This window comes from Sander lucioperca, chromosome 22, assembly GCF_008315115.2.
Source record: "Sander lucioperca isolate FBNREF2018 chromosome 22, SLUC_FBN_1.2, whole genome shotgun sequence".
Lineage (NCBI taxonomy): Eukaryota > Metazoa > Chordata > Actinopteri > Perciformes > Percidae > Sander > Sander lucioperca.
The window spans coordinates 23,118,310-23,134,940 of NC_050194.1; the positions used below are offsets into that span (position 1 = coordinate 23,118,310).

Below are 16,631 nucleotides of genomic sequence, written 5' to 3' on the forward strand. Positions count from 1 at the left end.
CATAACCCTGGGCTGTCGTTCCTCAGCCCACAGTCAGTGTTCTTTACTTAGTCTTTACTCCGAGACAATACAGCCAAGTCTCTGTGGGTAGAGGGATGATACAATTCTGGTTTTCTTCACCCTAAAAATTTACTGTCACGTTATCAAGTAGGAATATTGCAGTTCATTTCAGCATTAAATTAACAAAAACGTTCTATAGATCCGTTCCATCCAAATTCACCAATGAGGATGTTTTGTGCAAAGAGGCAATAATTAATTTGCTGTTCAGGGGCTTTCGACCACGTCACCTGATCTTCATTAGTGGTTCAAGGTTGTCCAGTTGTCATGAAAATGTTGATGGGAAAATTAAATGTTTTCTGAGCACTAAGGACTTTTTGTCCATGTTGGCTTTAAAGCTGAGGTTCAAAGTTAATTATTCAGCAGAGAAAACAATCTCACCACAAGGAGGGAAACCAGGGGAAATAACATTGCTGAGAAAATAGAACCCTTTAAAAGGTCTCTTTAAAAAGATGCAGTAGGTAAGACTTATAAAACTATCTTTCTGTCATATTTACTGAAACTGACCCTATATTCCAGTAGAACTACATGAAGCAGGGAATTAAAAAAAAATCCAGCTCCTCTAGCTCCATCAACAGCCTGTAGTGTGATTTGCAAAAATCCACCGCTCCCTGTTCAGATGCACCAATCAGGGCCGGGGGGGTGTGTGTGTGTGTGTGTGTGTGTGTGTGTGTGTGTGTGTGTGTGTGTGTGTGTGTGTGTGTGTGTCTAACTGCGTGTCAATCACTGCTCATGCACACGCATTCATTCTCCCTTGTGGGGGGCTTAGGAGACCGTTTGGGTTTAATCAGAAAGGGGGGAGGGACTGAGAAGTTGTCGATGTTCAAATTCAGTTCAAGTCCTGGATCTTTGCCATCCTACCTACAGCACCTTTAATGTGTCATAATACGATGACATTGACCCTCAGAACATAGATTTGTCCCCTAACTGAGTAGCGTTTGCGTGGGCCTGGCTGACTAGCATGTTAGACGTTAGCTCTACATGCTACCTTGTGAAGAAATTGTTTTCTCAACTGCTGTTTCAAAGGCCAAGAATGAACTTTTAAACTCAGAATAATTAGGTTGGTTAAAGAGCAGCAAACACCTTACACAAGAACAAATAATTATGCCTTATGAACTGACTCTGTGGATGGATGTTAAAATTACATTTTCACAAACACATTTCCTTGCAATGGCTAGAAAAATAAAACATATTCTAATGTGCTAACACTTACCAAAGGATGAAAACAGAGTGAAAATGTTCAACACAGCCGACAGCTTGTGAAAACAGTACAAACCGATCTCGGAGTGTTCGAGTGCTGATGATTTGGGTATAAACAAAGAACTGCGAAGGGAGTTTAGGTTGAGCAGATGCAAATCAAGTCTCCAAACAGTCCACAAAAAGTCCTTCCCATCATTAGACAAGGAGGTAAACTAGGACAGCAGTCTGATTCCAGACTTCCCACCCCGTGAGCCTCTGTCTTCCCTCCTTCACTGTGGCCAGCGGCCAGGCTCTCAGTCTCCGAGCCAACAAGAGGAGAGCTCAAAAGAGCTAATCAACACACATAGAGCACACACAGTCGTACTCTCACACTCTTTCTCTCTGATGAAGGGGATGTTTGTCAAAGGAACGCTACAATTCATTAGGCTATTCACTCAACACAAAGACAGCAAATGAGACTATGTTCAGGGGCTGGAGTTCACATGGGATTATACAGTACTGGCCGACAAAACTCTGCTGCTAAACTAGAGTTATTCAGTTTTAGTTATAGCATGTCTTTTTATACAAAATGCAGTATAGTGCTGTCACATAAAGTATATTCTAACCTTTACTATATAAGCAGTATTATAGTATATTATAAAAGTACACATTGCAGTAGAAAGTATACAAAGCAGGATTTAAATTAATAGATTTTGAACACTTTGCATGTAGCAGGTTGCGATGTTCAGGATATGCTCAACACATCCTGGGTGACATCTTGTGACTAACAAACTAACAGTGAATTTGGAGTTTGTGCCGCAGACACTGACTGAACCGCTGAATCACATGTCGCTGTTTTCATATGTGATTGGGGAAAAAATAGTGGTTGCTGCAATTTCTTTCATTTACCATGTAGGTAGGTAAGCCTTTAATTCAATTTGTTTACGTTATTATTCCTTAGAACACATATCAAACAGATCATCAATCTAGTATCTGAAAAATCATCTTACTTCCTGTTTCAGGGTTCCACTTTTGATGGTGCTCCGCCTCCTACACGCGGAGCTGCACAGATTATAAATTCCTGGAAAGCCTTTGGATTTTTTTTTCCTATTATGCAATCAGTGGTTCAGAAAACAGTTGCTGCATAATCTCCTCTCACCTTGACTACCACAATATTCCATCTAAAATAAAGTAAATATTGCACAAAGCAAATCATTTGTAATTTGGATTTTTTTTTAAAGAAAGAACATTATCCTGTAGTGCATATTATAAAACCTGTTTAGCTAATAGCATCTTGCATGTAGGCGCATTGTGCACTTGCTGTTTATAGTAACATTGCATAGAAATCTATTAAACAGGTCAAATTTGGCATGGCTTTGCATACATTATGGATTCAATTACCACAATCCTCCTACAGAGCTGCTTATTTAAATCGTCACATTATCAGCAGCTCGGCAAAAAAGAAAAGAAAAGGAGAAGTGAATCATCATCATCATCATCATCATCATCATCATCATCATCATCCCGGCCTGGTTTAGAAATCAGCTGTCACTGTTTTATTTCTTTTTCATTTGGCCTATTTTAGTTGCCAGGAACAGCCAGGATGTAACCAGATCGGCTCTTGGTGAAGTCTGGCTGCGATTGGTTGATCTTGGGCTCGACGATGACCGTGCACTTCCTCCCGCTCATGCTGCACTGGATGGGACTCACGACGTTCACCTGCAGCTTCCTCTTCTCACTGCAGGGAGAAAATAAATGATGGAGAGACAGAAAGATAGGTTATTGCACATTTTGTAAAGAAATCATCAAGGAATAAACATTTATGCACATAATCAAGGTTTGTTTATATACTGCAGCTTTCCTCAGTGGCTTCACATTACATTCAGTCATAGTTTAATGCACAGGGATAAAAAATGTAGATCCATTAGTGACACGGTCTCTCTCGCTCTCACACACACACACACACACACACACACACACACACACACACACACACACACTGTATTGACTTTTATATGCACAGTCATACTCTCTCACACACCTTTTTATTTTATATATCAGACTTTGTTTTAGGGGTGAGGGAAAAAATCGATACAGCATAGTATCGCGATATTTTCCGTGGCAATACTGTATCGATACACAGACGTCAAGAATTGATCTTTTATTATATATCTTATATATAGTCAGTTTGTCTGCTTGACAATCCCATTTTGCAGCAATAAAACTGAAGTGAGATGAACAAACAGAGAAATGTATATTTTTAGATAAAAACAGATGTTGACAAAGTTTCCTTTTGGGGACATCATTTGAAATTGGGAAACATTTGAAGTTGAAAAAAGGTAATAAATTGCAATATAATCGCAGAATATTGCAATATGTTTAAAATCGCAATAATATCGTATTGTGACATAAGTATCGTGAGGCCTCTGGTGATTCCCACCCCTACTTTGTTTGGGGCCATAATTCACACTTGCTCACACACAAAAACACACAACTGTACTTTCGAATAAACTCAATTAATTCTTACTCATGCATACTATCACATTATTACACACATACCATTATACCCTTTACAGCAGTTTTGTCAGACTGAGACGAAGATTGATATTATATATAAGCAAGGATGACTTTGTTTGCAAATGAGATGGAAAATATGTCTAAGGACATGATCAGACTGGGCTTCTTTTTTGACAAGGAAAAATTGACTAGGGGGCTTTTGTAAATAAAAAAGAAAGAAAGTTGGAAATGTTTTTTTTTTTTTTGTTATAACAGCTACTGCTACAGTATCCAAGAGTGCTATGTGGAGCGGTGCTAGATAAAACAGAGCTCGAGCGATCTAGAGAATGAACAAAGAGAGGGAGCGGTGCTACTACTAACGTTAGATATAACAAAGGGAGTTCCCTAAACAAGGAGCACCCAGTCACATCATAAAACTCGCTCTGATACCTTCTCCATTTTCATCTTGTTGTTATGGAAACGACAGGTCCCGCTACTCCGCTGTCAAAATAAAGCGTTTGACGTATGACGTTTTTTCAGAAAAGTTGAACTTTTTTCAACTTCAAAAAGGTGCTCTGAGCTGCAGAAAAAAAAAAACATTGGCAGTGGCGTTTAAAAGAAGCATTCAGGACATTTTTGAGAACACGGTTTACTCCATAAGATTATAATGTAAAACAGACGGCAATTGTGAATTGCCAAGGAGAGAAATGACGAGGTCAATGATGATGAGCGTATATGAGGGAAAACTTTAGGATAAGGATTAAATTAAGATGTGTGATAGTTCTTTGTTGGCTCAGAGATTCTCCAATAGAACTATTTAGTTGATGAGGTTATATTAATCATAATTTGACTCAAATTGAAATGACTCGACCAGCTGCTTGTTTATGATCCACTGGACAGAGAGGTTTAGCTAACGGCTAATGGCTGCAGCTTTATATTTACCTTACAGACATAAGAGTGGTATCAAAACTTCTAATCTACTCTCAGCAAAAAAAGCAAAGTGGATGAAGCCTGACGCAAGTGTCTTTGCTAGTTTAAGACCGACGCAGTTGTCAATTTCCCATCCAGCGCCTGCGTCGTTTAAATAGCAAATGCCCCTGCGCCTATCTGTGCGCCCATGAGCGTGCTGGTCTTACAGGGAGGTGTGTTCAGGTGAACAATTGCCGTATTGCTTGCTTCTTGAGGCAGCGGGAAGTGATCGCGTCATTGACCAACAAAAACCTGGTCTAAAGTCAATAACGCAGCATTTCATTGTTATTTTAACAGAGCATTAGTAAAATGCACCTAGGCTCGTGCACAGCATGCGCACTCTATGCTTGTTACACACACACACACACACACACACAGGGAAGCGCAGCAGAACACAAACATGCAAAAGATTACAAATAAAAATATTACGGTGCAAATCCGCCATCATAATAGCAATGCGCCAAGGTCCAAACGCGCCTGGCTTTTAAAGGGAATGGGAGATGATCTCTGATTGGTTTATTACATGTTACGCCCAAAACACACCTATGAATTAATGAAGACACTAAGTACAACACTTTTGAACCGTGCGCCCGCCGCACGGACCCTTTGTTCGGCCGTCAAACTAGCAAAAGTAGATTGGGACACGCCCTAAACGCACCTGCGCCATGCGCTTAGAACGTTAAAATAGGGCCCTAAATGTTCAGTTCCTGATTGGTTTACAGCTTTGTTGAAAACAAAGCACGTACCTGCTCAGTGGCACAGCAAGAGACATTTAATCTACAAGGAGCATTTGAATAAAGCCACGATAAGTTTAGGGTCACCTTTTACATTCACAAATCATATACAGTTGTTTGTTTTATGAGAATGTATGTAGGAGAGTATGATGCTGTGATGATACAGGAATGTGTGTGTGGGAGAGAATAATAGTATATGTGCAGGATTATGCTGCTGTATGTTCTAAAACCCTATCTGTGTGCATGTTTCAGCATGCACACTAAGAAAATTAAGATGAATAACGGAGAGGAAATCAAACATGAGCGCTGTTGAAGTAATGATCCATATGGCGTTGCCTTGCTGGATTGGCTTTTAGTGCCTGTCACATCTAGTTAGATCCTTTCTGGGCGGACGGGTGCTTTGCCTCGTTTGCTCTTAAACAGGATCGATGACGGGACTCAAAGAGTGAGGAGTTGAAGGCAGAAAATTGCGGTTCAGAGAGAGAAAGAGAGAGGAAAACGTAATGTGATGTAAATGATGAATGGGGAATGAGATGATGAATGTGATAATAGCCCTTTGGTCGAGAGCGAGTGGGAGGAAGATGTAATGTAAATGTAAATGTGCTCAGAGAGGAGGGGTGTTAATAAACATGCGTTTCTTTCTGTTCAGTCAAGTGCTCGTCATGACACACTTTCTCACAGACAGTCACTGATCGTGGCTGCCTTTGCGGTTCGTAAACAAATCCATTAAGTGCAATCACTGTTGGATTCCCACACAGCCACCAATCTCCTTCCCTAAAATCTAAAATTAGGAAATGAGACGTGAACCTGGTGACACCGACTTGTTGCGCAACAATAAGTCATAAACAAGGAGCAAAAGGCTCCTGCTGCCCACGCTGCACTCCTCTGCAGAGTGTGTGCCTTTCTGTATGGCGGCTTTATGCAGAGCGGAGAAGCTCAGGGTAGCACTGATGCTCGTTTCCATGGCAACCCCCTGAGAACTGAACTCCCCCATCTGTCATGGCTGCTAGCCAGCCAATGGTACTCATGTGTTTGTGTATGTGTGTGTGTGTGTTGTGATATGTCCCCTTTTTCTGAGCGTCTCTCATCCTGTTACTTCTCCATCTCACTGAAATGCCAGAGGGGATGCTGCGCTATTCTCCTCGTGAAGGGCAAACAGGGTTAGGCTCACATTCACAGACATATACCCACACATGTAGACACACACACACACACACACACACACACACACACACACAAAGTGTAACACACTCTTACAAAGCTTCCATCGGATACACCAAACAGGTCTTTGACAACTTTCTGATCCGTCTGGGCCAAAGCTCGCCTCTGAATAAATACCCTGGCATCCCAATGAAAACCAATAAAACGCTTCATCTCTGAATAGAAAACATGATCAGTTGAGTCTTAAGGTCACTGGCTGGCCTTTCCTACCAGGCTCTGGCCTGAGCCAGTCAGAGCCCCGAGGGCAGACTTAGTCCTCCCCTGGATGGCCTCTCCGACTGGAAAGTCAATTCTTTCCTTCTCCCTACCCCCATTCCCTTTATGTGTCTTTGCCCTTAATGCCATGCGAGTCCAGGCACACTTGTTCCCAAAAGTATCTCCTCTTTACTTGGAAGGATGGAGGATAGGAGGAAAAGGGGAAGAGGAGGAACAGGGTGAAGATAAATGGGAGTGAAATAGAAGTAAAAAAAAAAGTTGAGGACAAAATTAGAGAGGCTCAAGAAAGAGATAAAGCACATTGCGTAAATATTTTACCTTAAAAAAACAGCTTCACAATCATTTTGATGCTACTCTAACTTGTAATAGGGAGAATGGTGCCTGTCATTGCCAGTTCAAGCCCTGAACGCCTGTTCTCGCACCATGTGACTTTGGTGAGTGGGTACGGTATCCCGGGAGTGGAAGTGTGTAACGCACTACCACTGATTTTGGTATAACAGGATTATTTTTTAGGGAGGAAATGTGTTCTGGTTTTCCCGTTAATGTACTGTGGCTGCTCTGCCTCGACTCCCACTGATTTACGGAGTTTCCTGATGGACAGAAAGCTGTGCTTGTTAGTCAAGTCATGCTAATTGCTAACTGCTGCTAACTGTAGCTGCTGTCAGCTCAGTCGAGCAGGCAATGGAACCGGGTCCAGCAGCCTCTACAGACATAATGGCGAAGAAACTGTCAACGATATAGGGGAAGCTAAGAAGAGAGTGACGGAGAAAGAGTAAATCTCAGACCGGCTTTTAGTCGTTGGTGAGAACTTGGCAAAATAAAAAGCTGCAAGGCAGACGTCGAGCTGGTCATCTTGCTGTTGGACTAGTAGGTAATATTAGCTGGATTGCTAAGTCTTGTGTTGTTGCACTTGCCTGAGATCATGAGTAATGTAATCATAACAAATGCATGTGTACAGCTGTCCGTATTTACGGTGCAAAAGCGGAAAAATACCAATGTTCCACAATGTTGCTTCAAAGGGTGGTGAAAAGGGAATAAAGAGGGTCTGAAGAAAGAGCTTTATTGGAAAGACTATCCAGAAAAAAGTCTGGGTGCTGAAAGTATCGGAGTGAGAAAAAAAAGTGCGGAGAAATGAGAACAGTGGAAGAGAAGCGGGAGAGGACGAGCCGGGCTATTTTCAGGACGCGGATCCAGGATTACCTCCAGTCTGTGAAGCCACCCAGTCCCACTCTGAGTCATCCCTCTAATAGTGTACCTGGCTCTCCCTCAAGCTCTCTGCTGCTGAAAAATATATGAGCGCTGCATGTGGGGGAGAAGGGGAAGAACACTTTGCAAAGCTGATTTGCTATGAAGACTCAGGACTTTGAGGAGGTGATCAAAGTATGATCTTTCCGCACTATGATGACGGAGCCATTTTAGGAGCTACTGAAGGAGCAAAAACACAGAGTTGTTTCCAAATGACGTATTTCAAACTCATTCCTGCTCTTACAAACCTACTGTTACTAAAGCTTGAAGACATGTAAAACTAAACCTACAGTATAACCAGATTTAAACTTACATGTGGTCAGAGTGCATCAGTTAACATCATGATGTATTTATCTTATTTTGTGCATCACATAAGAATAAAAAGCACTTTAATGTCCAACTCTTTTGTAATTAGATGATTTCTATTCTTGGCATAATCCTATTTAATCGATTATAAAGGAGACTAATGTAGGAGGCAAATATTTGCATCAGTGGAAAAGGAAGATACTTAGCATGAAAAACAGAGACAGACAGCGCTAGAGACCAGTGAGTATGGATAGAGCAGATTCTGTGCCAAGAGTACGCAGGGACACAACAAATATACCATCCAACCAGAAAGAAATAAACTGTGGATATACAAAAAACATCCACACAGACACCTGAACTCCAGCCGGTTGATGCAGATGGGAGCAGGAAATGAATCCATGCTGTTGATCTGTCAGAGACTCGGTGAGAATGTTAACATGCACACCAATATTCCACTATTATTCCGATTACATCAATATTCCGAATTTGATACAGGTCATGTAAACAGCATATGGATGTTGGATATTCCGAATAAGGCCTTTTTCCGAACAGATCATTTTCCGATTAAGACGTGGGATATTCCGGTATTATTCGGGTGTTCGAGGCATTCTTTGGACATGTACACAGCGCATTCGGAATATGCGTCTCAATTGGGTTTTTTAACCGCAGTTTACGACCTCTTGCCTGTTTACGGCTTATGGTCAGCTCTGCGTTGCTATGGTTTCTGTACACAAACCAACCAGCCAACAGTTTGCAAAGTTGCAGACCCGATAAGAAGGAGAAACACAGCTACTTTTAAACATTATCAAAGACTTGGATATCAACAGGCTTTTTGATATGCGCACACATCGCTACGCCGACCTTTTCAAGAAGCTGGTTGAAGGAATGAAAGAGGGACGCTGTGCTCGCACAGTCCAACACCGCTGGTAGACTTTGAAAAAAAATTTATTTTGCACAACTAACGTAATGTTACATGTAAATGGGAATATTAGTGGAATATTCACTTTTATTAGCCATGTAAACAGCTTAGTCGGAAAATATCGTCTTTTTCGGAATAAGGGCAAAAAACTGAATATTATGTGCATGTAAACGTAGTTAGTGTCTCCACACACAGCACTGACCAAGTGATGCCATTTTCTTTGTAAAAAAAAACAAACAAACAAACCTTCAGTCTCCTCACATCAATATTTCAGCTTGTAAGAACCACACTGGGATCAAGAAAGATAGTGGAGAAAGCATGCACACACATGTGTGTGTGTGTGTGTGTGTGTGTGTGTGTGTGTGTGTGTGTGTGTGTGTGTGAAGGTCAGACACCATGGGACAGCACTGAAGGAGCGCACACTGCAGACACACCATGCTGCCTTTATGATTGGATGATGGATAGCCAGGCTATTCTCTGACTCCTTGTGAACATTACAGCAACATCTCCACATTTGATCAGACACAATCTTTGAAAAAAAAGTGGATTATTAACAGTATGGGGCCCTATCTTGCACCGGCGCAGCGCAGTGCAAAGCCTGACGCAAGTGTCTTTGCTATTTTAAGACCGTCCAGCACCCACGTCGTTTAAATAGCAAATGCACCTGCACCCATCTGTGTGCCTATAGGCGTGCTGGTCTTACAAATGTGCCTGGCTTTTAAAGGGAATGGAAAATGACACTCTTATTGGTTTATTGCATGTTACTCCCAAAACACACCAATGAATAATTAAGACACTAAGTACAACCCTTTTGAACCATGCACCCGGTGCACGGACCCTTTTACTGGTGTCAAACTAGCAAAAGCGGATTTGTACACGCCCTAAACGTACCTGCGCCAGGCGCTTCACGCCGTGCGCTTAAATCGTTAAAATAGGGCCCATGGAGACTTTAAACGATAGGTGTGCTGCCAGAGAGTGAGAGCATTATTATATGTATACATTTTAGAAAACCTTGCAGCTTTTGAGGCTGATCTACCCTGGGTGAGATTATATGGCTACAAATATCACATGGCTATCTCATGGTTAGAAAAGGATCTTTTTGAACTGATTTTCTTAATCCTGCTGAGTTTAATCAACAGGATTAAGGGGAAAACCACAGGTCCAATTTTCATGAAATTTAGGGGAAAGCAGAGCAGGGGCCATGGATGAACCCATTATATTTTGGAGTGAATCCAAATCATGGGGCGGATATATGAATCATTTTTCAATTAACATTGTGAGATAGGGTATTTGGCCTTGGCGGAAGTCTGCGCTTCTAGTTCACATGCTGATGTTTAGCAGGTATATTATTTACCATGTTCACTATCTCAGTTTAACATGTTAGCATTCCAACATTTGCTAATTGGCACTAAACAAACTGCAACTGATGGGGATGTCATTTTGACATGACGGGGGCACTAGATAAAAAGTCAGATGATCACCAAAGTTATTACAATTCATCCTGAGATTAACATGAATTTATGAACCAAATTTCATGACACATTATAAAATAGTTGCAGAGACATTTCAATCTTAAAGGTCCAATGTGTAGGAATTTCTTCCATCTAGTGTTGAGATCATATATCACAATCAACTCTCTCGCACCACGCAGTTCAAAGTACGTATTACAACTACAGTAGCCTTCACGCTTCAAAAAGCCGGTCTCTTGCTCTTTTCAATCTCCTTTTTCTTTTTCTGGGTGAAGAAGAAGACTCCTGTTCCTGAAATTTGGATTTTGAGTACGTGTGGTCCTCCATGTTTCCTTCTTCAAACTTGCCGGGGCCGGGAAGCTACGATACCCATTAGCAACATTAGCAGCACCTGTGAGTTTATCATGTGACAGCAAAAACGTGAAAGGCGGAGCAGTACGTCCTGTATGTCCCTTACTGGCTAACGTATTTCAAGATGGCGCATGAATACCCCAGTTCATGCAAATGCAAATGTAAAATTTCAAGCCAATAGGAATACTTGGAATTGATGTTGGTGGTAAATATTCATTGTGAACGGGCAACACAGATTTTGATAATGAACAATTAAACACGTTACACACTGGACCTTTAACCACAAATGTTAGAAAACAATCAGGGGATCACCAAAGTCTGGAAGATTCATCGTCTGTACAAAATCTTGAACCAATTAATCTAGAAGATTCTCTAGCGTGGTAACAAATATTTGAGTAGAGATGGTTAAGTATAGGTATAAAGGTCATCAATGGTTTTCTATGTATGGGTTTGGTGTATTACAGGTCAGAGGATGACAGTTAGCAAATTGAGTTTTAGCCTTACTTTTAGACAGAAGGAAAAAACTTTACATTGTACAAGATGCAGTTGTTTTAAGTCCACGTTTCTGTATCCCATCGCTCTTTTTCTACATTTGTCTTCCTTTGTAGTCACCCACTTAACAACATATATTTGCATTTAACACCAGACCTGACACAGCATATCTCTTCCTCTCACTGTCACACCCTTTCTGTGTCTCACATGGCTGCATCACACATCCCACATGGTCCCGTGTGCTACATTCACACCAGAGAGGAAACGGAAAGATGCACACAGAGCATAGAAGAACACAAACCAGCATCACACTGAAACTAACTGAACAGGCTTTTTTTTAAGATCATGTATTGGGGCTTTTTTTCCTTTATTTGAAGGTGACAGTGGATAGACAGGAAACAGCATGCTCTTACTGGGTGAGCTAGAGGTCGCCCCCTAACTGAACAGGCTTTTAATGGGAGGAAAAGTTATTGTCCTGGACAATCATCACAGACACTTTGATATGAGGCAGCTTCACCAGTCTGGATGGATAAAACTGTTCTGGCCTCATCTGCCCCAGTTTAAAGTGTGAAAACTGCCTAAGAGGCTTTCTGAGTGCAGTTCTTTAATTAGCATCCCTGTTCCCAAGTTACACAGTTTTGCTAGTACTGCAACTGCAGATGTGGTGTATGAATAATAGAGATAATGCAGGGGAGACGCAGAGTTTAAGCAGTTTTGACGGCATGGTGGGTGTGTTGATTTGAGATACAGTTATTGCGGTATGATACAGGTGCTTTAGCTCAGTGTTAAAAGAAGACTGGAGGGATATCTCAAGAGTGCAGACATCATATCAGTGAAAGTCAGGGTTAACACGTCTTGACTGTAGATCATTTCTGCATTAGGCAATGTTGCACTCTTCTTCTCTCAAAGTAAAACTTATTCTTTGAACCTTTCGCTCCATCTCTTCCCTTTCTCATACATACTTTTAAAATAACTTACTATCTGCACTTCTAAATTGATAAAAGGCATCTTTTTCAGTGTTGTAGACCTTGACAAGACAGCTACAAACTGCAGAGAATTAAATGTTTAGAGGCAAAAGAAGAAAAAAAAAAAAAACAAAGACCAGATTAAATGCAGCACTGAAATCCTTCTGCAGCAACCGTCTTGGGTTATTTCAGCAGATTTGGTGCATCAAATTATATCATAAGGCAGACTTTGCTTGCAGTATTTTTACTAAGCTGTGAAAGTTCAGTGAATCCGGGTATGGATACCCTTTTTGCCTCCCTCTAATTGTCCGCTCCTTTCCTCAGTTGTTGATCTTTTCTTCTCGTTTCAGAGAAAAAAGAGCTGTACTCAGAACAGGAGAGATTACTAAGTAACTCATTGAAAGAACGGGGTGAAAATGCACTGACTGCAAAAATAGTATTGATTAAAATGCGTGTAGAAGAGAAAAAAAGAGAAAGAAAGTAAAGAGTGTGTGTACATGGAGAAGTGGAGTTCAGAGGTGGAGCTGCCAAAGCGAGGCTTACATCAAAGGCAGCTATAAGCAGCTGAGCATCAGCACTGCTCCAGGCCTCTGCACCAGACAGAGAAGAGAGAAAGATCAGCAGCTATAGATGACATTCTAAACCAACTCAACTCAAACATGAGATCGTCCCATAAGACACATTCAACTTTACAATATTTTTACTCCCCAAAACTCCCATGCGGCTCCATTTGAAGCTGGATCACACATGAACAGTAAACCCAAGCCCTTCTTGTTAATATGCTAAGCTAGTATCATGCACAGTAAGCAAGACCTGGGGTGGCTGAATATCATGGTCCTCCGAGGTGTCTTGAATAAAATGCCTTTTGTGATCCTCAAGTGTAAAAGCATACATATTTAATACATTTATTTACCAGTTCTTTGGTTTTGGTTGAAATCTCTCAAAAACAAACAAAAGATTTAGCAGCTGCTGTGTTATCTGATGAAAACTGTAACTAACAACTACTGCATTTCAGATGTTAATGCTTGTTTTTAGTTACATATATCATACATTTCTATTTTCTTAAAGACAAAAATATAGCTTTAAAAGACTTCCGAAAAGACTAAATTTAGTCTAAAGGATATGAATGTATTAAGATGCTCAAGGGGCTCATAAGACAAAAAAGGTTTTTCAGGCTTTCAGCTGATTTCCTTTAGTAGAGACACAAATGGTGTAAAATAATTTACTGCTATTGTTGTTTTTATTGGACCTCGTGGATAACTGATCACACAAAGAGTAATTTTGGGGTGTTTGGGGAAAAAAATTAATTTATCGTTTTAAAGCTGTTCCTTTCCCACATTCTACAATACAGAGCGGCCACTACTTCAAAATCGCCCCACAGCCCAGCGCTGTTCCTGCCAAGACAACATCCTGTGGCCACAGCCCATAATTCCTTGCAATACCCTTGAGCAGAGAAGAAGATGGAGTAGACGGCAACATTTGGCCTGACCACTGGTAAGTTGTCCACATGGCATCTGGAGGTAAACCCTCCCCATTCCCACAGGACAGCGGGTGAATAATGGCTATCAATAACAGCTACTTGTGCCAGCTGTTGTAAGGAGTCCAGTGTTCACAGATGTCCTGGTTAAACAAAAGGACACACTTCTTACCTCTACGTCTCTCTGTTTAAGAGATCAGTGGGAGATGAAACACAACCGGAAATGTACAAAGCAAAGGCCTCCGTCTCTAGGGGATGCTGTAGTTGCTCCACAGATGGTGGAGGCTATCTCACACTGTAGAGCCATAATAGCCACACAGCAGGAGAGTTAAACCAGTGTGTGTGTGCATTTGGTCAACTGTGTGCTGGATCCTGTCATTGTTGCGGTCTTTGTACTGTGAAACCAGTGAGCTAAATCACTGATCAGCTGCGTGTTTGGCCTTTCAGAAGGACTCTCCACCGTCTTAAGGCTGAATGGAGTTTAAAACACATTAGGTCAATCAATAAGCTGGAGCACACTGAGTCAAAACAGAAAAGAAAGACAGGCTGCCTCAATTAGTTGCTCATTACTGAAGGGAGACCGCTCACTTTTCACATGGCTACACCTCCAATTGTGTTTATTAAAGGCAATCAATACGTCACTCAAAGGTTCATCTATTTTCATCTGCTGACAGGTCACCATCAGGGACGTGCATCGTCTGGGTGGCGCCGGTCTCAGTGCTGCTTCTAAACTAGTTTAAAGTGTGTTAAACAGTTTCACACAAGACCAATTCATGTTTTACCATTCACTGCTCCACGTGCGGGACGCTGGCACTACGCAGAGCTTTCACTGCTAGTACGACTAGGAAAATTAACATTAACGTCATAAACAATAGATTAGATTCTTGTCCATTCCATTATTTTTCAGAAAACTTATAACTGAAACCTTAAAAAAAATATAGTTTTTTTCTGGGGTCTATCCTTAAAGGGGAACTATGCAGTTTCTTTAGCTTAATTTACCTTAACTGAACAGCTTCGGAGTCATTGGAATGGTTATATTACTTTTTTCGGGTTGATTGGTGGTTGTCTCGTTCCCCCCTAGCGCCTGTGAGCGGAAAAACCACCCTTGCAACTTTCGGCATGCGAGCACTGGCCTCAGCATCAGGAAGTATCGCGTGATATCAGGTCTCGCGATGTAACGAATTGCTTCACGGCACTGCACACATACGCCCATTCAGGAACATCATCAGCAGTTGCATGGCTGAGCCGATAAAAAAGAAGCAGAAAGCTAGGAAAGCACTGTCAGAGGAACAGAGAAAGGGAAACAGCAGACTGACCGAGCGAGGAGTCAGACACAAATAAACACAGGAGCTGCCAAATATCTATTCCGAAGCTGTAGGGGGAGCTCTAGAAAGAAACCTGCGAGCAAAAATCCAGAAAACAGTGAAGAAATAGCCAAAACTGCATAGCGCCCCTTTAAACGATCTCAAAACTAATAGCAATCTACGAAACAAGACATGACAAAACTAGATGGGCACTCGGAGAGCGCAGACCACCGCCAAGGCATGCCCGATATCACAACGGTAATGCAGTGTGAACTTTCTAGGGCTGTCCTCGATTGAAGAAATTCTTAGTCCACTAAGGTTGCTTTCATACCTACCTCGTTTGATCCGTTTAAAATGAACCCTGCAGCGTTTGGTCGGATAGTCCGGTTTGTTTGGGCTGGTGTGAAAGCTCATCGAACTCTGGTGCAGATCAAACAAACAAACTCTGATCCGCTTAAAAACGGGGGTCTCGGTTCGCTTCCAAGTTAACTAGAGTTTGGTTTACTTCAGGTGAGAACGCAATCCGACCCAAATACAGGAAGTGAAGCAAAAAACAGAGCATTTACTAGCCTGCAATTTCAACCTTGCACACAATTTACGGATTTATATATGATTTAAGGGACGATAACTTTCAGATCCATAAGATGTTCTGAGCACACATCTCTCTCTCTCCTTCACTCGCTGTCTGTCTGCTGCTCGTTGTTCGCCTTCTTCTAAAATATTAGAAACACTAAAGCAGAACCAGAAAACCCAAGACGTTATAAATTTGGTGTTGCTCCATTATTTCTGAGACCAGAAGTGTCGGCAAGTTTCGGATATTCTGTCCAATAAAGAAGTGACCTGTCTCAATGGAGTGACATTTGTTTACAGTGTTTGGTGCGTTTGACAAAGTGCAGTGTGAAAGCAAACTGAACCAAATGAAAAATGCAACAATGATGCAACTTCACCGAAATATAGCTGTGAAAGTGCACAAACGCTCACACGCTTTTGTCGGTTAATTGATTAGTTGACTTAATTGACAGATCTGTAAAACTGAGTTTCTCCATAAATTTTCTCAGGCTTTTTTTCTCATTAACCTCGACACCACATGAACGCAGCACAAATGCAATGCATCGCAATGTTTGCCAAGAGGTTTTAGATTCCAATGTAACATCTTGTAAATATATTTTTCAGTTTCTATTATTTATAAAGTCATGGCTAAATTTGCCTAGCAAAATGTCCTTTTGTTTTT

At 41.4% G+C, this 16,631-nt stretch overlaps 1 protein-coding gene and 1 long non-coding RNA gene across 2 annotated transcripts in view; one reads left to right on the forward strand and one right to left on the reverse strand.

Annotated features, from left to right (window-relative positions):
- On the forward strand, window positions 1-15,840 carry LOC116060971. Its single transcript, XR_004107630.1, has 4 exons — window positions 1-147; window positions 3,859-3,867; window positions 5,565-5,567; window positions 15,830-15,840. It is a non-coding gene; the product is annotated as an uncharacterized LOC116060971 (long non-coding RNA).
- myo1d (myosin 1D) overlaps window positions 2,816-16,631 on the reverse strand; it is a 111,199-nt gene continuing 97,383 nt past the window's right edge. Inside the window, exon 22 of the mRNA XM_031314768.2 lies at window positions 2,816-2,974. Coding sequence (XP_031170628.1) covers window positions 2,818-2,974 — 157 coding nt within the window. The 3' untranslated portion in view covers window positions 2,816-2,817. The remainder of the gene's footprint in view (window positions 2,975-16,631) is intronic.